Source organism: Dioscorea cayenensis, chromosome 6, assembly GCF_009730915.1.
Source record: "Dioscorea cayenensis subsp. rotundata cultivar TDr96_F1 chromosome 6, TDr96_F1_v2_PseudoChromosome.rev07_lg8_w22 25.fasta, whole genome shotgun sequence".
NCBI classification, from domain to species: Eukaryota; Viridiplantae; Streptophyta; class Magnoliopsida; order Dioscoreales; family Dioscoreaceae; genus Dioscorea; species Dioscorea cayenensis.
Window position 1 is genome coordinate 8,108,152 of NC_052476.1, and position 26,974 is coordinate 8,135,125.

At 30.8% G+C, this 26,974-nt stretch overlaps 1 protein-coding gene and 1 pseudogene across 1 annotated transcript; both read left to right on the plus strand.

Annotated features, from left to right (window-relative positions):
- Window positions 1–1,140: 1,140 nt before the first annotated feature.
- LOC120263860 lies at window positions 1,141–4,836 on the plus strand (annotated as a pseudogene).
- A 932-nt stretch (window positions 4,837–5,768) lies between these two features.
- On the plus strand, window positions 5,769–7,987 carry LOC120262963 (acyl carrier protein 2, mitochondrial-like). Its single transcript, XM_039270883.1, has 2 exons — window positions 5,769–6,036; window positions 7,532–7,987. Exons 1-2 carry the CDS (start codon window positions 5,833–5,835, stop codon window positions 7,706–7,708), a joined length of 381 nt encoding a protein of 126 aa, XP_039126817.1. The 5' UTR covers window positions 5,769–5,832; the 3' UTR covers window positions 7,709–7,987.
- The last annotated feature ends 18,987 nt before the right edge of the window (window positions 7,988–26,974 follow it).

Sequence of the window (26,974 nt, forward strand, 5' to 3'; positions counted from 1 at the left end):
AATATATATATATATATATGCTTTTGTGTGTGTATATATATGTATATGTATATATATATTGACATATATATTTGACTAGATATTGGCTTAAACTATTATAACGAAAAGACAAAACCGCCCTATCATTTTCTGTCAAAGGGTGCCATGCTTTTTTTATAAAATTTTTATGTAGAACTCTCTAACTACAGGGAGTATATATAAAAATACTGATAAATATATATACTACTTTGCATCAAATATTAATATATATATATATATATATTTTGATAGTGTCAACAAAGCCATCTCACACATGCATATGTTTTACGAAGGAATTTTGCTATAATAACTTATGGTTAGCTTCTTTATGAATTCAGGAATTGTGATTTAAATTGTAATATTTTAGTATTATGTAATCTAAATTATTTGTAAAAATACTAAAAATATTTAACTCGTCTAATTTAAACTTGAATTTACTTTTGCCCTTTATTTACATTACTAAAACACGAACGAATTAAGAACTATTTAAGTTTACCTCCAATTATAACTTTTAATAATTTTAAATACTATACAAATGAACATGATTGGTTCTTATTAGTACATATTTTAGTAATGTAAATATGTACAAAAAGTAAATTCAAGTCCATTTTATGCCACGTTAGCAGAGTTAATGGAGTTAGCGTTGCTTTGACACATTTTCTACAGCGCGATTTAAGATTACAGATGACTAGAACGTTACTAACTCAAACCACAAGTCTCTAATTGATAAGAGATCAAACCATAAGGTCATTTAGCAAAAATTTTCTTAATCATTATGCTTTTCAACCATGTTTTTGAGAGAGCTGGAAGCTCGACCTCTCGTCAGAGTCGAAATGTCTTATCGCTCAACTATTACAATGGAGACATACATATGTTTATTATCGCTCAACTATTACAATGGAGACATACATATGTTTATTATAAATTGAAGATAAAATATATATATATATATATATATATAATTTTGATTTCAGGGACAATACTTAAGCAATGACCCATCCTACTTAAAATGCAAGAGGAAGGAATGCAAAGAATCAGGATTAGATGGAAAGTGCTTGTGCAGCACATAGCAGTGGCTCAATATCTTTTCATGTTATCAACATAAGAACAGACATTGAGTTTAGTGTTCTTCACTGGAGGCTTTGACATTCCATGCATTCTCAAAAGAACTCAACCCATTAGCTTCTCCAATCCTTCTTCTCCTCTTCATGCTCATCTCTCCAGCATTGAATCCACCGGAACTTCGGTAAATTTATCGTTTATATTCTTTTTGTTTCGGTTCCGTGTTTGTTTTGGTCTCTAAAATGGCAAAAGAAAAGTGTTTGTTTTGACCCTTTCAATATTTGATAACGTGAGTCATGTGGGCTCATGCCGACTCATTTGTAAGGTTGTAAATTAGCCGAGCTTGATGACCTTTTTGACTGGGAAATTAGATCAAAAAATTAATTTGAGATACGTTTGATTTAATTTAAAATTAAAATAGAATTAATTTATTTTTGAGAATTCAAATATGGTTCAATTTAGTTTGACACCTAGCTCTTATTGATAGCTTGGTTTTTATTTTTAATGATAAACACCACAAATTATGTAATATTTTTAATATAATATTATTTATATATATATATATATTATAATATATTTATCTATTTCAAGCTATTGATCTTGATTGAGAAATTAATTTTGAGCTCAAAAGCTCAGCTCGAGCTTGGTTTGAAAGATCAATCTAAGTATGATGTTTTATCAGAACGGGTTGGAGTTTTTTAATTAATAATAGATTGATTGACTACCATATTAATATAAAAACATCAGACTTTGTTTTGGTAGTCTTGGAAATAAAAAAGAAAATAACTATTTTAAAAGACTAAATGTTAATATAGCTCAACCAGTAGGGCACGAGAGTCCCATGCAGGAGGTTGGGAGTATGAATCCCTCTCCCAACTTAGTGTATAGTGTAAAAACTAGTTTGCTTACTTTTTATATATATATATATATATATTTTACTTGATTGATCAAAATGAATAATGACCGGATTTACAAGAATTTGAATTTTTTTATTTTATTTGAAACTTTGAATTTAAAAACATATTCTTTTTCATGCATTTGTCTAAAAATATGATACACGTGGTGATACTAAATTAATTATTTTGGATATAATTTTTGTAGATGAGGGTGACATGGGTAAGTGGAGACAAGCACCCTCAAAAATGTCAAGTATAAAAATGGAAACTCTGCAAAAATCTAAAGTTTCCACTTTCAGTAACAGTGATATGTGCAGTGAGTTCATTTCCCTTTAATTTTTCAAATTTAATCCTCAATTAATCATCTGAAAACTTTGTTAATAACTTAATTTCATTAATTTGATTAATTTGAATATTGGTAGGTGGAGTTCCTGAAAGTCCTGCCAAGGATTTTGGATGGCATGATCCTGGCTTCATTCATTCTGCAGTAATGACTGGCCTTCAGCCTTCACAAACATACTCTTACAAATACGGAAGGTATGTTAAAAATTACCAATGTATGACATCTAAACATGTCATACTAATTACACAAACTTAATAGAGTGGGCAAGAAAAACGGAGGAATTGGAACTAATATGAATTTGCTTAAAAGAAACCGCAATGATACTTCCAATCTATCTGTTCTTTCCCATACATGTTGATGGGTTAGGTTTTAAAAAAACAAACAATTGATTTGGTGATCCCTAGTGCTGTTCTATATATATAATCTTTTAGGATTAGCATGGATTCTGATCTTGATTTATTTAATTTTATATTATCATGAAGACAATTTAAATCTGAATTAGATTTAGAAAGGAATAAATTCATCAAATTACACACCATTTAACTGATTAATCAAGGCAATTTTTTCATTAATGCAAATTGATTCTGAGATTTAATTTTACAGTGATTCTGTTGGATGGAGTGATGAAATTCAGTTCACAACTCCACCAGCTGCGGGATCAGATGAACTGAAATTTCTTGCTTTTGGTGACATGGGAAAGGCTCCATTAGACCCTTCTCTTGAACATTACATTCAGGTTTCTTTTTTTCTTTTTTCTTTTTTTAAATTTTAAAAAAAGGAATCACTATTTTGGTGAGAAATAAATTGATTAATTGCATTTAAATTAATGGAATTTTTTAATGGAAATTTTTGCAGCCAGGATCATTATCTGTAATTAAAGCAATGGCAGATGAAGTTTCATCTGGGAATGTTGATTCAGTTTTCCATATTGGTGATATAAGTTATGCAACTGGTTTCTTAGTGGAATGGGACTTTTTCCTTAGTCTCATCACTCCAATTGCATCCCATGTATCTTATATGACAGCAATTGGTAACCATGAAAGGTATGAATTTTTTTGGCAATTCAAATGGTACCTTTTAAAAGCATAGTTTTGGTTTATGTCCTTTGTCTAAATGTTCATAAGCTGTACTAAAACTTACAAGAGTAACTAATAGTCTAATGTTGATTGATTTTAAAAATATAGATTTGAATATATAAGCCTGCATTTCTCATTCAATTAGCTTAAGTTTGTGAGTTGAATTGAGTTCAGATAATACAAAATTTTCAAATATTATCAAAATCAAACATGAATTACAGGGATTATGCGGACTCGGGATCGGTTTATGTGACACCAGACTCGGGCGGTGAGTGTGGAGTTGCTTACGAGACGTACTTTCAAATGCCGACTTCTTCAAAGGATAAACCGTGGTACTCAATTGAGCAAGCGAGTGTTCATTTCACTGTGATTTCTACCGAGCATGATTGGACTGAAAATTCTGAACAAGTGGGTCATTAAATTTCACTAATGTATCACTGATACTTTATATTTCTAACTTCTTCCTTTGGTTTTAATCATTTTGTAGTACAAATGGATGAAGAATGATCTAAAATCAGTTGACAGATCAAGAACACCATGGGTTATTTTCACAGGGTAAATCAAAACTTTTATAATGTAATATATATATATATATATATTTGTAATCGATCATTTGATCTATTTACTATTCAAACATATTATATTTGTAGACATCGGCCAATGTATTCATCGCAAGATGGTATCCTACCAAGTGTAGATTCTGATTTTGTTGAAGCTGTTGAGCCACTTCTAATGGACAACAAGGTATAATCCTTGCATTTTGTTTATTATCTATTCATGGCCTTTTATCTTTAGAGAAAATAAATTTATTGGAACAATTGGTAGGTGGATTTGGTCCTCTTTGGTCATGTACATAACTACGAGCGAACATGCGCCGTTTTTGACGGTGATTGCAAAGGAATGCCGACGAAGATGAAGATGGTACTGATGCTTATAACAGCAGTAATTACACTGCACCAGTTCAAGTAGTTATTGGAATGGCAGGCTTCACTTTGGATGAATTTCCACAAGATGTAAGCATTTAACTGAATTTAATGCTCAAATTTGATTTTTTAATTAAATGATTTTGAAGTCGTTAATATTTTAATTTGTTTCAGGTTAACAACAGTTGGAGCTTGAAGAGGATTTCTGAATTTGGTTATGCAAGGCTTCATGCAACTAAAAATGATCTAAAATTAGAGGTTAATTCATTACAAAAATAAAAAAAAAAAAACAAAATTATCAGATCTTAATGTGTTTTTTTATATGATTAATTGACTAATTTTTGTTTTGATTTGAATTGCAGTTTGTGAATTCAGAAACAAGGGAAGTGAGAGACAGCTTTCATTTAGTTAGAGGAAAATGATGATGTTTTACATTTTTTTTAAAGAGAAGAAAAAAAAGGCATCACTTGTATCATAAGCTCAATGTAATGAAATATATTTGATGAATGAAAGTTGAAGGTGATGGATGTAAATTTATATATCAAAATCTATATATTTTTAAATTAAACTGATTAAAAATAAAAACTATTAGTTATTTTATTAGAATGCAAATTATGTTAATTTTGGTCGAGTTCCTAATTAAAATTATTTATTTATTTTTTTAAATTAAATAATGATGCTTTCATAGTTAATATATTTTATATCAGTCCTCGCTTATACTTCTCATTTTGATTGACAAACTTATAAAACCAATGATTTGAATAAGGAAAAATTCAGACAAAAACAATGGTTAATGAAGCAAATTGAACCATTTAACGTCAAAAAATATTTATTTAATATTAAAATGATTGAAATTCTAATTTATTTATTTATTTTTGTTTTTTTGATATTTTAAAATAACTCAAAATCACATTTAGCTTTATGACTCTTGCTTGAGCACATTTAACCTTCATAGTTATTAAAAAAAAAAATTGACAATTTTAGCATGTTGTGTGAGATATAAATACCATAGTTTTATTAAATAATCAAATTATAAAATGACAAAAATATATAAAATTATTTCTAACTCAATTGTTATAAATCAAATATCTTCCATTATAAAAAAAAGTTTTGTTTTATTATAAATTTTATCCCAAGAATGTATTATTATTATTATTATTATTATTAGGTACCCTTTGTAAAAATAATATTCTTATTTTAAACTCCTTAAACCAAAGATCACCTAAAATTTTTATAAAAGAATTATATTATTTATTATTTATTACTAAAAATTAATTTAAAATTTTATAAAATTCATAAGTTGATTTTCAACTATAAATTATTTAAATAAATATAATCTTACGAAGCTATATTTTCAATTGCCCCCTTATTATTATTATTATTATAGTTTATAGGGGGTTTTTCGCAAAAAACTCCAAAACCCTCCTCTGATAAGCATTCGGCTGCTCGACCGCCGATCATTTGATCACTCTGTTCCTCCTCCTTCGCGCGAGAGAGATCTCAGAGCTCCAGCAATGGCGGCCGTGCGAAGCGCTGTACTGAAACACCTCAGGGTTAGGGCTTCGCTTTCTCCTCTGCAGGTTCCGGCCATATCCATCTCTCGTGTGTTCGGGCGATTCTTCTCCGAGGAGGTGAAGGGATCGTTCCTTGACAAGTCTGAGGTGACCGATCGGGTCATCACCGTCGTCAAGAACTTTCAGAAGGTTGAACCTTCGAAGGTGATCATCCCACACCCTAATTCCTCACTACTCTCGATTTCTAGGGTTTTGGTTGGAATCATTTCGGTGTTCTGAATTTTATTGGTTTTTCTTATTTATTCTATTCGATTGATTGATTCTGTGGACATGATTCAATTTTTTGGTTATAGATTAACTTCTGTTAGATTGAATTGGCCTTTGGTATTAGTGAATTGTTAGCAAAATTTATAAGATTTTTGACCTCGAATGCCTTGAACTTTCTAAGTTTGTGGTTTATGATGGATCTGGCAAGAATTTATAGTTTTAATTGATTGAAATTAGATTTGGTTTTGGATCAGGAATTTGTTGGATTTGTAAATTTTCTACTGTATACATTTGTTTTAGTTAGTCGGTCTGGCATTTTCAAATTGAAGTGCATATGCATTTTTGTATTTGTTTTTAGATTGAATCAGTTTGGTCATGACCTATATGGTTGTTTTTAGTATTGGATTGTGAAAAGCATTGAGCTTGAGAAAGGGAAGAAATTAAATCATTTCTTTCATGCACTTGTTGTTCTTCAAGGCCTAAAAGATTGTTTTAGATATTAGTAAGAATTGCCTTGACGCTCATTTCTAGAGATTAGTGATTGTTCTAGATATTAGTAAGATTGCTCTCAATTTGTGCAATATCTAGATTTCCAATTTCCATGTGCATCACTTGGCTTCCTTTCTTTGATTATCAAATGCCAATTCATAATTAGTAAATTAGTTCTGATCTTTTCCATGGTATTTCTGTTGATTTTCAAATTGCCATTTGTTATACTATTATAAATATGAATAGGAGTAACATCCATTTGTTGAATCTTGGTTGAGGTAAGATCCAAAGCTAAAATTTGGGCTTGTTTAATGGTTGATTAAGCTGAGTTTCATAGTTCACCAAATTACCAAAAATTGCTAGAATGCTTCATATCATTGATGTTTTTCTTTGAAGTGGAACTCTGATTGAATGGCCAATGACTTTAAAGGTTCCACCTTGAAAGGTTCTAAGTAGATCCTAGTCAGAATGCTTCCAACTGTTAGGGTTATATACATTTCTGATATCCGATAGTGTGTAGTCCAGTAGCTATAGTTGCTGTTTGGTATTATTCATGTATTCATTGTTGATCATCTGATCATATTTATTTGATGGCGGACACCTAGTGTTTAAAATTTGGCATAATTATATTCGCTAATCTTTCACAGCTAACAGTTTTTTTTTTTATTTTTCCTTTTTTTGGTTATGGCAATTTCTAATGTGATTTTGTTCACTAGTCTTTCACAGCAAACAATTTATTCATCTGTTGTTTTATGTTATTTTCATTTGTTTGTCTCTTTTGTAACAAGCAATATTTTTTATGGCTGCAATGGTAAGTTTGTTGGCAAAAACCCCATGTTGTGCGATCTTATTGAAACTGACAAATACAAAACATGTTTTGTTTTTTTTTACCCTACTTGGGCAGCCACTTTTTTTTTACCCTTCATTCTTTATGGCTTTGTAGGTTACTCCAAATGCTCATTTCCACAATGACCTTGGTCTTGATAGCTTGGATGCTGTAGAGATCGTCATGGCTTTGGAAGAAGAATTTGGGTTTGAGATCCCTGACAACGAAGCAGATAAGATAAATTCAATCAGCCTAGCTGTCGACTTTATAGCTTCTCATCCACAGGCTAAATAAGACATTGTTATCACCATTTTTATTCTCTTTCATTTTTCTCTGGTAAAAACTCATTTGTTCAAGAAGTCCTTTAAAACAAAGGAATGGGCACTGAGTAATTGTTAAATTCTGAACATCAAGCTCCATTTGAGAGTTATCTAAGAAGTGTCGAAACATATGTTAAGCTATGTAGCGTTTTTTTGTGTTTTTAAATAACAGATGTTGAGAGCTCTGTGCTCCCTTGCTGTAGCTCCTGGTGCAAGTGCTTGCTAACTTGTGAGGATTCTTTATCCCTTCTTATCCAAGGTCCCTTTTTGATTATCTGTTAGTTTTATGCATATTTCACTCAATTTTGCCAACATTGAGTTTAGGTCCTTTCTCTCATTTTTTTTTTTATTTTTTTTTTTATTTTTTTATTTGTGTATATGGAATTTAGGATTATTAGAAAATATAGTTTTTGAAGTCTTATTTCAATCAAAATTGTATGACTGGGTCTCAAATGTGTGACTTGTGAATATGATTATATATATATATATATATATATATATATATATATATATAAAGGTAAATGATTGCCCCTGATAAATAGGTTGGTTATCTAATGTTGTATAAGTTGTGTCGGTTAACTCATAAAACAAGATAAATCATTCATTGAAATAGTTCCATTTAAATGAGGTTAAATTTTATTTTTGGGTTGATTTTATTAAGATGTTGGAGGAAACTAAAATAATAAATGAAACTAAAAAAACTAGACAAATCATACATTGAATTAGTTCCATTTAAATGAGGTTAAACTTTATTCTTTGGGTTGATATAATTATGTTTTTAAAGAAAAATAATTTTAGAAAGGACATACAATGCAACATCTTATCATGGTTGTTTTGAGGTGTGGCTTGCAATACTTCAGTAAATAAATTTCATTTACCAAATTTTGCTTCATATGAGATTTGCACCTATGAACTCTATCTATTTATTTAGAAGAGCCCAGCAGTTGCAAAACGAAAATAATATATACACAATTAATTATTGGACAACTAACCATATAAGGATATAAACATTTTAATTTAAAATCACAATCCTTTCTGTAATATATTTTTTTAATGAAATCTTTAAAAATATTATGTTTTTCTAGACATATTTTTTTATTTTTTTATTTTTTTGAAAATCTGGACATATTATTAATTTAAAATTATAATATGTTTGAAATTTTGATTGTTGTTATAAACCTATATAATATATCAAGACGAACATAGAACAAATATACAATAGAGGAAGTTCTCTTTCTTGTTGTTATTATTTTTCATTCTTTTTGAGTATATATATATATATATATAGGGTTTAAATTTGAAACCGAATAAGCTTTTGGCAAATGAAACGCCAAGAGTCAAGAGGAGTTTGTAAAAAACATAATGGGCATTCATTTCTTAATGTTTCATAACACTCCCTTTTGAATGTCCATTATATAGGAATTGTCTCGTTAAAACCTTACTAGGAAAAAAAAAACCAGTGGGAAAAAATTTTAGTGAAGGAAAAAGAGTACAACTTTTCTCGATATCACGCCCATCACTGGCTCATTAAAACCTTGTCAGAAAAATCCATGGGACAAAAACCATGACGATGAAAAAGATAGACAGCTAGAGTACTGACTCCCCTTGAAGAGAACATTATTGAAGATCCCTGAGGAGACGCATCCCAATCTTGCGAACAAACTTTTCAAAAGTTAATGTGGGTAATGCCTTAGTGAATAAATTTGCAGGATTTTCACTGGATTGTATTTTCTGAATATAGATATCACCATTTTTCTCAAGATCATGTGTGAAAAATAACTTCGGTGATATATGTTTTGTTCTATCGCCTTTAATGTATCCTCCTTTCAATTGAGCTATACAAGCTGCATTGTCTTCATATAATATTGTTGGGCTGTCCTTCTGGGACAACAAACCACAATTTTCTTGAATATGGTGTGTCATTAATCTCAACCAAATATATTCACAACTTGCTTAATGAATTGCAAGTATTTCTGCATGATTTGAAGAAGTAGCAGCTATATTTTGTTTCATAGAACGCCATGATATAGCCGCTCCCCCATGTGTAAACACATAACCAGTTTGTGATTGGGCTTTATGCGGATCAGATAAATATCCCGCATCTGCATATCCAACTAATTGTCTCTTTGATTCATGTGTATAAAATAATCCCATATCAACTGTTCCTCGAAGATAACGTAGTATATGTTTAATACCATTCCAATGTCTTCGTGTTGGTGCAGAACTGTATCTTGATAATAAATTTATAGCGAAAGCTATATCTGGCCGAGTACAATTAGCAAGATACATCAAGGCACCAATTGCACTAAGATATGGTACTTCAGTACCAAGTAATTCTTCATTATCTTCCTGAGGTCTAAAAGGGTCTTTATGAATATGAAGGGATCAAACAACCATAGGGCTTGTTAATGGATATGCTTTATCCATATTAAATCGCTACAAAAATCCTTTTCTCAGATATGTTGATTGGTGGATAAAAACATCATTCTCTAAGTGCTCGAATCGCAGTCCAAGACAAAATTTTTGTTCTCCCAAGATCTTTCATTTCAAATTCTTTCTTTAAATAATTAATCGGTATTTGAAGCTCTTCAGAGTTCCAATTATATTTAAATCATCAACATATGCCCCTAATTATCACGTATCCCTTTTTGGATTTCTTGATGAGGAACACACATGGGCAAATAGGGTCATTCTTATACCATTCTTTTGACAAATATTCACTGAGGCGATGATACCACATACGCCCAGATTATTTCAAAACCATACAAAGATCTTTGTAACTTAATTGAATACATGCCCCGAGAATTCGAATTGTATGCTTCATGCATCTTAAGTCCTTCTGGGACTTTCATATATATATTATTATCTATTTGGCCATGTAAGTACAGCTGAATAACATCCATTAATTGCATATATAATTTTTTCATGTATTGCAAGACTAATTAGATAACGAAACGTGGTTGTATTTATTGCTGGGAGTACGTTTCTTCATAATCAATACCGGTCTTTGCGAAAAACCCTTGTGCAATCGAGCCTTGCTTTTATATATAACAATTTCATTTTTTTCTCATTTCGTTTGTCGATAAATACCCATTTGTAACCAACCTGGTTTAACATCTGCAGTGTTTTTAGTTATGGATCTAAAAACTCCTCGCTTTTGTGAGACAGTTTAATTCTGCATGTATTGCATTTTTTCATTCTGCCCAATCATATCTTTTTCGGCATTCCTCAATAGTTTTAGGCTCATAATCCTTATCTTCTTTCAAAAGATCAATTGTCACATTATATGCAAAGATATTGTCAACAGTTATTTCATTTTTGTCCCATTTTTTTCCCATTTGAGACATAATTTATGAAAATTTCCTGTTTTTCCTCTTCAATTTCAGGATCTTGAACTTCTTCCGAAGTTTGGTATTATTTATTTCAATATTTATTTTATCTCGCATTTTTCTTTATGATCTTTTGTTTCCCTTTTCTTTTCGAGGATTTTTTTATCTTTTGAACCACATGGTCTTCCACGCTCTGAGTGCACTTTTAGATTCATTTGTTATGAAAAAGGTCCCTTCCGGGACATTAATTCTAATAGGGCATTTTTCCGATGTACATGTGATTTTGTTATTCGTTTTAGATCAGAGAATGCATCAGGTAGTTGATTTGCAACTCGTTGTAAATGAATTATTCGTTGAACTTCTAGTTCACATTGTTTTGTGCAAGGATCAAAATGATTTAAACTTTGAGCATTCCATGTGATTTCTTTTTTCAACATTTTTATCTTTCCATTTTCTCCCCCTAATGTTGGAAAAACTGTCTCATCAAAATGATAGTCAACAAATCTAGCTGTGAAAACATCCCCTGTCAATGGCTCAAGATATTTAATAATAAAAGGAGATTCATATCCAATATATATTCCTAATCTCCTCTGAGGTCCCATTTTAGTTCTTTGTGGTGGAGCAATTGGGACGTATACTCCATGTACCAAAAAACTCTCAAATGAGATATATTTGGTTCTTGCCCAGTAAACCAATTGAAGGGGAGAATTTTTGATAACTTGTTGGCCTTATGCGCTACAGTGATGCGGCATGTAAAATTGCATGTCCCCAAGCATAGATCGAAGCTTTGTTTTCATTAATAATGGCCTAGCAATCAATTGGAGCCGCTTAATAAATGATTCTGCTAAAGCCATTTTGTGTATGAACATGAGCAACGTGGATGTTCAACTTTTATTCCAAAGGACATGCAATAGTCATCAAATGCTTGAGATGTAAATTCACCAGCATTATCATGCCTTATTGTTTTAATTGCATGATCAGGGAAATGTTCTCGTAATCGAATAATTTGAGCTAACAACATCGAAAAGCACCAGGGTTTTGAGTTGATAATAGGCAAACATGTGACAATCTCGTTGATGCATCAATTAAAACCATAAAATATTTAAATGGCCCACATTGTGGATGAATTGGTCCACGTATATCACCATGAATTCTCTCTAAAAAAACATAGGAGATTCGGTTCCAATTTTATTTTGTGGATGGCCTCGATAATAAATTTGTCTTGAGAGCATCTTTCGGACATGAAAATTCATTTGATTGAAAAATTTTTCAAGTTCTTTAATGGATGCCCATATGAATTTTCAAGTACTTTTCGCATCATTATTGATCCAGATGGCCTAACCGATCATGCCATAGAATAAATTCATTTGAGGTAGTCAACTCTGGTTTTACTATAACATTTGCCTCAATTGTTCGAATATATGTATAATAAAGGCCGGATGAGAATGCGGGCGGTTTCTCAATACTTGCTTATTACCCAAGTAACAGCATGAATGTATAAATATTCGATGATTTCATATTTGACGTCTCTATGTGATACCCATTGAGACATATATCTTTAAAACTTAATAAGTTTCTGTGGGACTTTTGAGAATATAATGCATTAGTTATAATAAAATTTGTTTCTCTTGAAACAATATATTTGCTCTTCCGAGCCTTCAATCAAATTTATCTCGCCCGATATTGTATTGACATTGGTTTTACCCATTATTAAATGGGAAAAAATATTTTTTTGCTTTTTAAATATTGAGTGCGTTGTTGCACTATCAACAAGGCATACATCCTCATCTTTGATGTCCAATCTAACCATGGATTTTTGTAGTATCCATATATATTGTGAAAAAGGATTTGCGAGAAATTGGATTAGTCGGGAGCTTGGTTAAAAACTTCGTGCGATAACGTGTTATAAAACTATATAATATATCAAGACAAACATAGAACAAACATAAAAGCGGAGGAAGTTCTATTTCTTGCTGTTATTATTTTCATTCTTTTGGTACATATATATATATAGGGTTTAAATTTGAAACCGAATAAACTTTTTGGCAAAATGAAACGCCAAGAGTCAAGAGGAGTTTGCAAAAAACATAATGGGCATTCATTTCTTAATGTTTCATAATAATTGTTAGTTTATAAATTTTTTTTAGAGTCTCATTGTAAAAAAATATTAATATTTAAAATTTTTTAGATTTATCATTTCTACATTTAGTTATTTTTTTATGATAAATTTCTCATTTACTAAGTTCTTTTCAATTCGATTTAATTCTCTAAAGCAGTTCCTCTCTTTTTTCAAACTTACCATTTTAGTCCCTTATTTTAAAGTGTAACTTTTTAGTCCCTCTACTATGTTTAAGTGAGCCATCACAATCCCCTTTTTTTGATGGTTTGGAGTTGGGGGTTAAGGTTTAGAGGGACTGACATGACTAGAGTAAAATTGTAAAGGGATTAAATTATTACGAGTTCAAAGTAAAAGGGATTAAAAGGGTAAGTTTGGAAAAAAATAGAAGGATGTTTAGGGGAATTATACCTTTCAATTCCCACCATCTAATGATTGTTTTTTTAATTAAATCAATTATTCTCTAATAATATATTCAAATTTAATTCACATTAATTAATATCCGATTTTGAAAACATTATAAAAAATATTCATTAATAAATTTGTAACAAAATAAATTAATAATTATAAAAATTTTAATTATTGCAATTTATTTAAAATTATCTTAAATATTTTAAAAATTTTCAAAAATTATTTGATTTATGGCAAAAATTATTTAACAAGCTATATTATTATTTCGATTACAAGATATAAACAATATATAAACCTTATAGTTACTCACATTTTGTCCCACATTGGTCAAATGATAAGAGAAAGAACATAGCAACTCCCGTAAAAATAGTTATAGCCAACCCAAAAATTTGTCATTTTTTTGTTTTTTTCACATTTTTTTCATTATTTTTAAGCTATATTTTATAATTTTATTTAAATAAATAAATAAATATGAGCTAACTCGGTGAATTGATAGGTTATGATCCAACCCACCGGTTTGGAAGTGTGCCTCGAGGGCGTTTTGAGTCACCGTAAGGTAACTAGTGACCCGCCGGGTCAACTTGGCCGGTGTGGCAACGCTATTGGCCGGGCTGGTTATGGGTTAGCCTTTGGTTGACTTGTGCTTATTGGGTTGGGCATGATAGGCCCAATTAATCAGTTTGTGCCCTTCTCTAGATGAAGGTAAACTTTTGACTTAGAAAACTATTTTTTTCTTTATTATTTTACTACTTTCAATAATGAAGCACTTGGTTAATTTTTTAAGAGACTTTGCTAGTGTTTTATTTCGGTTATTGAATTTCAATTTGCATAAAAAAGGTTACTCATCTTTGATCTTATTTCTCCGGCAAGTCACTAGCTAGAAACCCGATTCATTTGTCAGACGTGGCTGTCGGAAAATCATAGTCAACTCATGCTTGACACCTCACCAGCTTACATGGAGGCTCCAGCTTAGCTACAAATGGCAATCTGTACCATACCCGACGGGTATACTCGTATTAGGACCGGGTCAAAGAGGGTATTACCTTCTTTGGCGAGTGCACGGTATGGGAACGGGTATTACATGTTATTGTTTGAGTTGGTCTGAGTTAGGTAAGGGTATGTTCCTACCCTACCAATACCCTTACCCATACCCTTATCCGTTGAAGAGGGTACCGGTAAAATCCGTCCCCTTACCTCATATATAAATATATTTATTAAGCTAAACATTTACCCATAATTTACCTAAGATCCATTTTCATGGTGATTGTGATTAATTTGAAAATAATATTTTAAATTTTCTCTTAATATATTATTTTGAATTTTATTTTATTTTTATATTTATATTTGATAGAACATAATATTATCAAAATTGAATTTTGGATTTATATTATGAATCATAATTAAATTAAGATAATTAAACATTATTAAAAATATATAAAAATAATGTCATAATAATTTGTTCTATAAATTATAAGAACATCCTGGAAAGTAAAGATGCTAATAAAAAAATCAATTGGATATATAAATTAGTCGATTAATTTACAAAACATTGCATTGTAATGGATTATTATTATTATTATTATTATTATTATTATTATTTAATTCAAGTAATTTGAACAATGGATAAAGCAATGTACACATGTAGGTGTACCCATACCTCATGGTAAGAGTAAGGGTATGATTTTTTTCCCTGGAGGGTAGAGTAGGGGTTAAGGGTACATGTAAGGGTTTTGACATATCCATCGCCTATACCCCTACCCGTTGCCATCCCTAAGCTTAGCCTGTCTTGCCACCAAAGCGAAGTAATGCCACGTTAGCTTAGTTGGAAGCCATGTCAACATTTCCTTCTTCCTTTGTGTTGCCCTAATGTAAAGAAACGCTCAAAATGCTTGAGGCCAAGTGAAGCTATTGAAGCACATCAGCTAATCGTTGACCCAGGATGGCTAGGACAGTGGGTAGATCTATTACATTAAACATTCTGGCGTATTGACGGAGGAGATGATTTTTTTTGTTTGACAATGTGTAAGGGCATATGGATTTTGTTATAATTTGTATTAATGATTTAACACTTGAGCGTGACTTTATAGTTTGAATTTCTTATGATTTTGTTATAAGGGTATTCTAATTTTTTTTTTTAAATTTTTTTTTGAAGATATAGTTTTGATTTTGATCTCATATGATCTCATGATCTGCTGCAGTGAATTTATTGATTGATTAAATTTAAAAAACTGAATTTGAGCAACTAGGATAATAATATGTAATCAACTGGAAATGTTGATTCAATTTTTTTTTCATCTTCTTGAAACACTTGAAATGCTGAATTGAGCAGCTTGGATATGATCTTATGAACTTTTGATGTTATCATTCCATGTGATTTTTAAGGAAAGCAATTTTTAATCATATATGATTAGTGGATATTTAGTTTTCTTTTTTTTTTTCCTTAAGCAGCCAGGATATATGTGATTCTCTTATCTTAGGTCTATCTTCCTTGTGTGCCATCACTAGTCACTAGAGCTCCAATACCTGGTGGAAGCCAGATTTTCTTTTTTTGGGTAGCATTTCCTTTCTTGTGCTTCACATCAGGCTTTTTTTCCTTATCCTGCAGTTTTCATTATAAATTACCTTTAAGGTGTGCTTTTTTCTGCTCCTTGTGTGATGGTGTAACTGGTCCCTCTTCTAATGCCCAGTTTCTTCCTTTTCACCATAGTCCCACATCTAGCAAGAAGAGTCTCATCAAGTGTGAAAAGCCTTACAAATTTGGAAAATAATAGAAGCAGTTGTATGCTTGACCCCTTTTCTAATTATCCACATATTGAGTAATTTTACCTTTTGTATTGTTTGATATCTGATGTTAACAGATACATCACCACCTGCATGCCCTTGTTCTTGAATACCCTATAACGTGAAAAAAGCAATAGAAAGATAATGTTAGTTTGAATGTGTACTGGGATGAGTTGACATTGTCTACACTTGTGGAAAATAATCCTCCATTATGGAAAAAGTACATACCTGTATGAATGTCTTGCTTGTGATGTTAACAAATGCATCACAATTTGGTTCCCCTTGTTCCTTAATGCCCTATACTTTAGTTAGTGCACCATAGAGATTTAAAAAAATTTCCAAGGTCTATTGCTATGGCAATAAGCATAAACACATAGGATTAAGACAAATTTTTTTACTAGTAGGGGCACAAAAAAATGAGAGTAATGTATGTTGAACAAAAATTTTCAATGGCTAAATTGGATACATGAAGGATGTCAACCAGAGTGCATCGAGTATGCATTTGCCTTTTTACATGCACTAGGATGTCTACTAATGTATTATCCTAATAAATAAGTTTAATCAATTTCTAATAGAATTTAATCAATGTAATATATTTCCACAATCTTATATGTCATCACACTACCTGTGTACCTCTTTGGCAGTGTATTTCTACATGTAATTCACCATCTTGCTGGCTTTGTTGAGGTTCAATTGATCCTGCATTGTCCTGACTACCATGCCATTCCAATATGTAAGTTTTTGGAGTTTTGCATTCAAATTTAAAATAACTAACTTACAGTTTTTCAGGAACAATAAAATTAATTGCACAATACTCATTCACACTAGTATTATATTGAAAATACAGACACATTAGGAATAAATACAAAGAAACAAAACACTACCCCTTTGCCATGGTATTTTTTGTTATGCCTGACTACTCCACACAAGCCGCATGTCATTTTGACCACCTTATTTGTCACCTTCCCACCTATGAACCCAATGTTTTCTTCACCTATTTTTCTCCTCCTCAGCAATGTTTTACTTTCTCTTTTCTTGTTCATTGGCAGTGCTGGCATCATGAGATGTTGCTCACTTCTTGGCAATGAGTTCCTGTCATGCGTGAGGTTTAAGGTGTATCACAGGTATCTAAATATATGCTCATAGTATAACATTCATGAAGTTAATTTTCAGGCTTCTCCTTGTTGTAGTAAATTACTGCCACTACATGACTGCATGGCACACTAGTTAGCTGCCAAACCCTACAAGAACAACTTCCTTCTACCTTATCTATAACAAGCTGTCCATTAAGGCCTATTACCTTATATTTAGTCCCCCTAACCAGGTTGTCATATAGAAAATTCTCAATTCTTTATGATGCTCTAATTTTTTTAAAATGTTGGGGCAATGGTTGGTTGTGCAATTTTTCATGCCATTCCTTCTCCTTTATATTCTACTCATTAGTTGGGTTCTAATCAATCTCGTTCAATGTAACTATCCCTTTCTCCTTGCTTCAAGAATTTGAGCATTAAAACACTCAGACAGGTTAGTAAGGTGTCTCATATAAACTTATCTTAGAAATGTGCCCTATTCCAATGCTTGGGATCTATTTTTTCATGTAGTCATGTGCCCCTTGATAGGGTCCTTGTAATATATTCATTGCTCTATCAAATGTAGTTTGATATGTTGCACTAGCACAACTCCATAGTTGGTTCGTAAGTGCCTTTCCCTTAAAGTGTTTTCTAAAATTGGTATGGCTATGTCTCACACAAAACCTATGTTCACTGTTAGGAAATAATTCATCCACAACATTAATTAAACCTTAGTATGGACACATCATCAACACAATAGACAACAAAGTTACCAAAAAAAAAAAGGAACAAAACAACAATGAAGCAAAATAATTGTTAGTAGTGGAATTTATACATATATCAGCAAAGCGTACAAAACAAAAATAAACATTATAGCATATAAACAAACTTTATGTCTATTACTCATAGAGCCCAAGTTGTGGCTATTTGTGATCATTAGGTCCTTTGCTAACAGCTATGAGAACCAAACCCAATTATCTCTATTTTCCCTATCAACCACAGATTATGCAATAGGATAAATTGAATTGTTAGCATCTATACCTTCTGCGGTTAGCAACTGTCCCCCATATAACCCTTTTAGGAAGTATCCATCTATGTAGATAATCCTCCTGCATCCTTCCAAAAACCCATTCATATACATTGCCTCGAAAACTTCCTGATTACACCTAAATTTGATTGTTGACTCTAGGTGGGTCTTAAGGAGCTCTAGCCTATAATCACATAGCTTGCTCATATGTGTTTCCTCATCACCATCTGTCTCCCTAATTTACAAAGTAAAACAAATGCAAGAAAAAATTAAACAAATGTAGAAATAACTAATAATAATTCAGGTTACTTTGTATCTATTTACTTATGAAAAATTAACCAAGTACCTTAAGGCAATTTTTTTGTCCTATATGCTTTCAATCTGGTTATTTCAACTTGCTGATTAGTCTTCATAGCCTGTATTATCCATATCAATCTCCATGATGGATCTTCCCTAAATTGTCCATGTGTGCCTTAGCTATCCACTTAGCACTTACATGTCTCTTTCTGTGTTCTTTTTCAAACTCATGCTTTAACACACATGACTTAACCTGCATAGTTGTACCATCCTTCACCAATCCTTCACCATTGGTGAAGCCCACAAGTATAAAGGGTAACCTTTTGTATGGTAACTTGTGCTTAATTCCATAATTTTTTACTATCCCCTTAAATTGTTTAAAATCCCTAAACATCATCCCAATCTTAAATTGCGGGTTCTTCATGTCAATGACTTCATTGAACTATGAATATTTTGGCCTAGCAGGAAGCATCCCCTCTGAATTTGTTGATGAGCATGACTGTAGTTCATTAGATTATGCATAGTTAGATTGAACAACATCCTCACCTAATCTAGCCCATTCTTCATCTGCATTTTCCATGGTTGCGGGGAATTGTTTTTGTTTTTCCACAACTTCTTCATCATACTCATCATCTAAATTGTGATCAGAGTCATGGAAGTCCATTTTTGGATCAACATTTGATTCTCTAATTCTACCACTTATCAAACTTTACTCTAAGTCTTCTTCCTCAGGGTCTTCTTCTTCCTTTTCAATATCATCCTCATTATCACTAGTTACTTCTTCTTCCTTTGGTTTGGGACATGTTTTTAGGGGATCAAAAAGTCTCATTATACATGTAGCTCAGGGTTGCTCTTAAGGCATAAATGGGAAGGGGTAATTCCCAACACATTCAACAAGTACATAAATAAATAAATAAATAAATAAATAAATAAAAAAAGAGCAATAAACCAATTATGAAAAAAATTAGTGGAACAAAAAAATTAGTGAAACAAAGATAAATGCATAAACAATAAAGGTGAGAATAAATTTCTGACCAATCTACAAAAGCTACTTCCATGAAAAAAATGGTGAGTCAAAAAAATATACTCTTTTTATATTTTTTGAGTGAAAAACACCAAAAACCATTTCAATAAAGCATAAAAAAGCTATTTCAACAACGCATCAGGGATATATTAAAAAGAAAAAGGGAAATTAAAAATGGTAGAAAGATGGGGACAAAGGGATTTGTTTGTATCCCAATGAATAAACAAAAAGGGTAGAAATCAAAGGATCATGAATACAAAGCTACGGATCATACCATACTTCATTTAGAAAAATTCAAATTTTCTTCACACAAGCAAACATTGCGAACCCGGAACACACCAAGAAAAAAATAGGCATTTCTTTTCTCTGTAATTAGAAAACAGAAGAGGCTTAGAATTAAAAAATCAAAGTTAAAAGAGAAACAAGTGAAAATCATGCACCAAGAACTCAAGATCATCATCTCTACCTTCATTTAAAGAAAAAAAATTAAAAATTTCCCCAAGCAAACACCACAAAAAAAGACTTTTTTTTCATATAGCCCACAAGAAGAAAAGGAGTAGAAAAAACAATGTTCTTCCACAAGTTCAAACCAGATCTTAAGACAAACACACTAAAAAAAAAGAAAAGAAAAATTCATAATATTTCAGGACTTCTTCTCCCCGTGGTCAAACCTTCCAGTTGATCGACATCGATCACCCGATCTCACATGTTCTCACTCGAATCCTTGCCTTCCTCATTGCAAAAAGTATGATAAAAAGATCTTTGCTTTTCGAAAGGAAGAGAAGAAGAGGATGGGAGAAGAAATACAATGAAAAAGCCTTATTAGAGATGATTGTCGCATTCCCTAGTGTGATTTTCCTTGATCGGTGCATAAGGTGGGAGAAGAGAAGAAAAGATTGAAAATTAGGATTCTCAAACGAGGTTTAAAGAAAAGGGAGAGGAACCTAAATGCAAAAGGAGAAGCTGACCTGGTGTTACTTCACTTGGGTGGCAAGACAGGCTGAGTTGGAGCCTCCACGTAATCTGGTGATGTGTCGATCATGGGTGACTGTGATTTTTTTCTCGACCAAGTTGGACAAGTTAATTAGGTTACTCACTAGTGGTCTGCCGGAGAAACACGAGCTAACATGAGTAATCTTTTTTATGTAAATTAAATTTTAATAACCGAAATGAAACACTAGCAAAGCTAAATGAGCTCCTAAAAAGTTAAACCCTGAAACACCTATTACCTATATTGCAATTACTTCACGCTTTTAATAACGTGAATTACTTATTTTTAAGTTAATAATTCTTAAAATTTACCCAATGCTTATATTTTCTAATGAAATAATATAACGTGAATCTATTTTACGTGTTTTTTATATAATTAAGAGGAGATTGTTTTATTTTCATATTTTATTAATAGATATGCTAATACCTCATGGATATTTGCGCGCGCACACACACATATATATAGATATATATACATGGAAGACCATTATAATATTTTGAGTTTGTTTAATATATTATTTTTGTCAATGTCCTAAGGTTATTAATTTTTTTTTTTCCATTTTAATATAAGAAAACCAAGTAGCTATCAATGTAATAGTTGATGTATTTGTTAAAAAAAAAATGTTTCAGTGGAAACATTTGGTATACTTTAATTAATGTCCATCGAACAAAGAGGTATCCATAAAATATAGTATATGTCTGCAGTGGCAAAGGCATAAAATATAGTATATGTCTGCAATGGCAAAGGCAGAAATTAGATGGTAGGTGGTGAATTGAAAAAAAAATTCAACTAATAAAATTTTTATTTTTTTAATTTTATTCATATGTTAATTTATAGTTTAGTTTATAAAAGTCAAATATCAAATAATAAATTTTTAAAAAAATTCTACTAAAAATATAATTTATATATTATATAACTTAAATTTATAAAAAAAAACTAAAACATAGATTTTTTTTTAAATATACTTAAATATCAATAGAAAAAATAATAATTTTTATAAATATTTAAAATAATATTATGTTTTGGATTATCGGTATCAATTTTTTATGTTTTTTTTTATTTTTATTTTTAAAAATATCTCTATCTTCTTTTATGTCTTTTTATTTTTATTTTTAAAAAATCAAATTTTTTTATTAATTTAGGTACCTCTTTTTATATTTTTTTGTATATATATACATAAGGATTTGCATATAAACATATAAAATTTGATATTTTTATAGGTGTATAAACAAAGTGCTAATAAATATGTAGCAATGTGCATTATATATTAAAAGAAAATTAAAAATTTTATCTATTTGTTTAATTGTCTTAAAAATTTATATATAATTCTCTTAGCTAACTTATTTAAAGCACATTAACTGTACAAATATTGTTAGTGAGTTGTAACATGCAAATTAAATTGTGACTATTTCTGAAGATATTGTAATTGTAATGTACAATAATGTGATTGGGATTGTTTTTGTGAGTATTGACTCTAAAAAAAAAAACTCTTTTTGCATGCATGGTTGTTCCGATAATATAATTTTTCTTTTTTTATATTATTTTTAATTTTTAAAAATTTCGAAGTATTTTTTTTGCTTTCAAAAATATTGAAAGATATTTAAAACTAAAAATAATGTGATTTCATTTGATATTATATAGTTTAAAAATTGTTTAATATAAAATCCATTAATATGTTGGAGGATACTAAAACTTTCGGTAGAACACATTATTAAAAGCATTTCTGATAGAATCATGTCCAAAAATTTTTAACAAATGATAATATGTTTATAATATAATTCTTTATTGGCACAAAATTTCTGAAAAATAGCACACAAATTCCAATAATAGGAAATGGATTACCAATAAAAATTCTATTGGTGTTTTTTTTTTTAAAGTTTATTCCACATGCTTAAAATAAAAGACACTTTCAATTAGCAATAAAATATTTTATTAGATTCTTAAAGCAACACTTTCAATTGCAGAGTTTTCATCAGAATTTTCTATTTTCTATTGCGAAAGATATTCTTGAACAAAATTTTCAAAATTTTTTGGAAAAAAATAATTGAGTTCTGACATTAGTTAAAAAATTATACTTGACATAAAACAACATATTAACTCCTATGGAATATATGCCGCTATTTTTTAAAAATAAAATTACAGCTTATATATATATATATATATGCAACATCACATATATGAAGACTTCAAAATTCAAGATCAAATTTTTGACAAAATTTTGCCTTTCTGATCTTGATCGTTATCATTCTCCACCATAGAAGTACAACCATAAAATATTGATAAACAGAATTTGATTTATTTCAACAATATAATTATAGTTTTCATTTTTTTAAGTAGCTCATCCAAAATGCATCGCCAATCACATAAATATAATGATGTTAGTTGTTACATTGCCACTAATAAATAAATAAATAAATCATGTTGTCAAATTTTTTATGTCTTTTATTGGAAATTGAGATTATTTGATAAAATTGGGTTGATAAGACTTGCATGCCATGTAGAATTGTGTGATTTAGTGTTTTATATGTATGTGTATATATATATATAGATGGTTGGTTTTGGTCATATGATTTTTTTTATATTGTTTTATTTTAAAGCTTTTTATGCATCTATTTTACCCATCAAACCTTGCATTATTCATTGCATGGTGTAATATTTTCCTCTATGAATATTGTTTATTTTAATCAAAATAATGCCAATGGAGTAAATTTGATATTTTAATTTTTAGAACTTATTGAATATAAAATTCAATCAGATATTAGAGAGTACTAAAAGCATTCTCCATTTCCATCATCTCACCACCGTAGCAGACGAAGAAACCAAGACAAAGAGTGGAGATGGCGATGCTGAAATGGCAAGTAGTGGGCAAAAGGCGAGAAGAGCAAAGCGCGGCAGGATACCGACAAGTATGACTCACCTCAGAGAATATGTTATGTAATAAGCATAAGAGTTTGTGCTATTAATGGGAAGTGATGTAAGGTTATGCATGGATTGTAATCCTTAACCAATGGTTAAGGAACCACGTGGCCATATCTTGCGGTCACGATTTTGATATAAATGCAATCTATGAATATGGAGAGGAGATAGATAACTCTCTGATCCTTTTCTCATCTCTGTTCTTATCTTCTCTGTTTCACTCTTCTCCCTTCCTTATCTTTTTACCTCCTTCATTATCTTCTAAGAACTTTGTTTAGTATCCGGGAGTCACCACAACTACCCACAGGCATCATCCCAGAAGCACCAAGCCCATGGGCAAAAAACAAAGGACCATGTTTTCCTCTTCCTCCTGAGAAACTAAACTTCCTTCCAATCCCCAAACTCTGCTGATCTTCATCTTTCTCATCCTCTTCTTCGAATTCTTCTAGATTTTGTGGAAGCTTTGAGTTGTAAATAGAGATGAAGGGATTAATTCAAGTATTGGTTTGGGTCATCGAGAGGAGGAAGGAGATTCATGGCGGTGGTACGACGAACTCCAGAGGAGGAGGACGACAAGGAGTCGGAGTAGGGGAAGGAGAGGTTGTAGGAGATGCTAGGATGGTGGTCGTCGTTGTAGTTGTGGTCAGAGTGAGGGCTTTCATTATTGTGGCGATGATGAACTCCTTAACCCGATATTAGGGTTTTTTATTATTTATTTTTTTTAATTGACAGTTTAAACCAGGTGAATTAGTCCGGTTCACGGTTGAACTAACTGGTTCATTCGATTTAAAGCTGGTTTTTTATTTAATCGGTTTTGTGATTGAACAGGACTGGCCTAGTGCCCGGGTCCAGTTCAACCGGGTTGGACAACCTGGTTGCAGATGTCTCCAGCCCTCCTTGCTATGTTCAAGTCTAAGTCAAAGTAGTTGAACTCTCCTGATCTTGACCTATAAAAATGTAGCTGGCCTCTTCATGCCCTATCAGTAGTACCCTCATAAGGTACACACCCCATATGATGTGTCTCCATCATACCAAATATAGTCTTCAAAGAATCTTCAAGCGATCTTTAAATCTTTCACTAAACTTGATCTCCAAGTCATCCAAGTTTGATATTCTCAATCTTCTAAATTTGATCTTCAATCTTCTGGCTTCCAAAATTGATATTCATTCATCCAAATTTGGTTCTTCATGATCTTCTCCATATATGATAAGTGTCTTCAAATAGATCCTCCCATAAATAGCTTCTCTTGAATTTAGAGATTGTGTCTTCATTTGGCTTTGCCTTCATATGGTTAGGATCTTGCTTGCTTGCTTGCTTGCTCTTGCCTTTCTTAACCTGTGCCTTTATTAGTTCTCACCAAACTAGGTGTCAATATAAAACTTGATCTCCCATTGGTGATTCACTTGCCAATGATAGATTGTATTTTCATATGACCATTATTTGCACTTCAAGAGAGATCCTCCAAGTTGCTTGTCTTGCCAAAAATAATTCCTTCAAAGATAGCTTCATATCTTCATGTCATCTCTTGCCACATCATCATGGGTTGTCATTTTGGTTGCCAAGTCAACATGTCACATCATCACACATTTTCCACATCATCTTTAGTTGTCACATCATCACCAACACGTGTTAAATGATGGCAAGTTTGGAGCCTCAACGTAACAATCTCTATTTACTTTAAAAAAAAAATCCAAGACCTTATTATAAAGCACAAGTTTTTGCATAGTAAATTTACAATGTTAGATGTGTTAAATAGGTTGTATGAAAACAATATTTAAGTTGGATTAAGAGAGGAAAAAAATAGCAATAAAAGATAATTTTTTCATCATATATATATATATTATGCAGTGAAAATTGATACAAAAACAATAACATTAAGGGTAGATTATTTTTGTGCCCATATTGTTCATGCCTTTCCATCTCCCTAAAAAGACCAAAATACTTTTTTTTTGGCCTTTTGGAATAAAACCAGTTGGGTGTCCGGCTCATGGTTGAATTAGCTCAATCAGTTGGACTAGCTAGTTCAATTGAAATTTGATGCTCTAAAAACAAATAAATTTTAAAAAATAGGAAAAATTTGTAAAAATATAAAAAATAGGAAATTTAATAAATTATATGTAGTATCAAATATTTATTAATAAATATATAAATATATATAATTTTACAAACATAATCAATATAAGTCAATAAAATCAAAATTCTATTACTTTTATTAGCTCACAAATCACAACTGCTATATAAAAATTAATTAACAAACCTTCATCAATCAGAATTTTATGAAATCCAACAAACAATAACGAAGATGGTGATTCACATTCAACAAACAATAATGTCATCATCAATGGTAGAAAGATCAATAGGTCACCTTTAAAAATAATTTTTTAAACCTAATGTTACACTAGTCAGGTTATCGATTGAAAAGCAGTTCAACCATTGTTCATTAAAAGGTGGTTTCATAAAAGTGGTTGGACTAGATTGGCGGGTGGTTGGCGGTTGAACTGGTTGAACTAGCTAGTCTGATTTTCAAAGCATTGTTCTTATGAAGCAAAGTATGGGCAATTCACCACTCAATACTTAAAAATACACCAAAGGTCGTTAGCTAAAAAAAAGTTAACTTAAAAGCTAAATAAAAATTGTTTTTGTTTGAATCTTTCCGCTAGCTGTATATTGAAGATAATTTGAGTCTTTCATCATTTTTACCTACAATCAAAATAAAAATTCAAAATTAACAAATAAAAAATAAAACATGATAAATATTTTAAATAAATAATTCAAAAGACATAGAAACTGAAAATAATATATATATATATGTATACACCTTTGGTTTATAAGCATGCTTTGCTTATAGCGATTAATAAATCATTATCATTAGTATTAAGATCAATTTCTATATCTTATTCCATTAAAGTTTTATCAACAATATTAACATAAGTAGTGAAAGCATTCACATTATCTCTCTCCAAATGTATCAAGTCATCATCTTTTTCAATTGTACTTAAAAATTCATGATGAATTTGTGATATATTTTGTTGAAAACCTTGCTCATCAATATGTATTGCATCGATATTTCTCAAACTTTTTGATGGTAAATCATAAATATTCTTAGATTGACTTTTTAAAACAATAAAGCAATTAGGATTGTTACCATCTTTAACATAAAAAAACTTGTTTTGCCTGAGATGCAAGGACAAATGGCTTATCAGCTACCAATTTCCTAAAAGTATTAACACTAACAAAATTATGCTTATCAATCTTCACTTTCTTTCCAATTTTATCA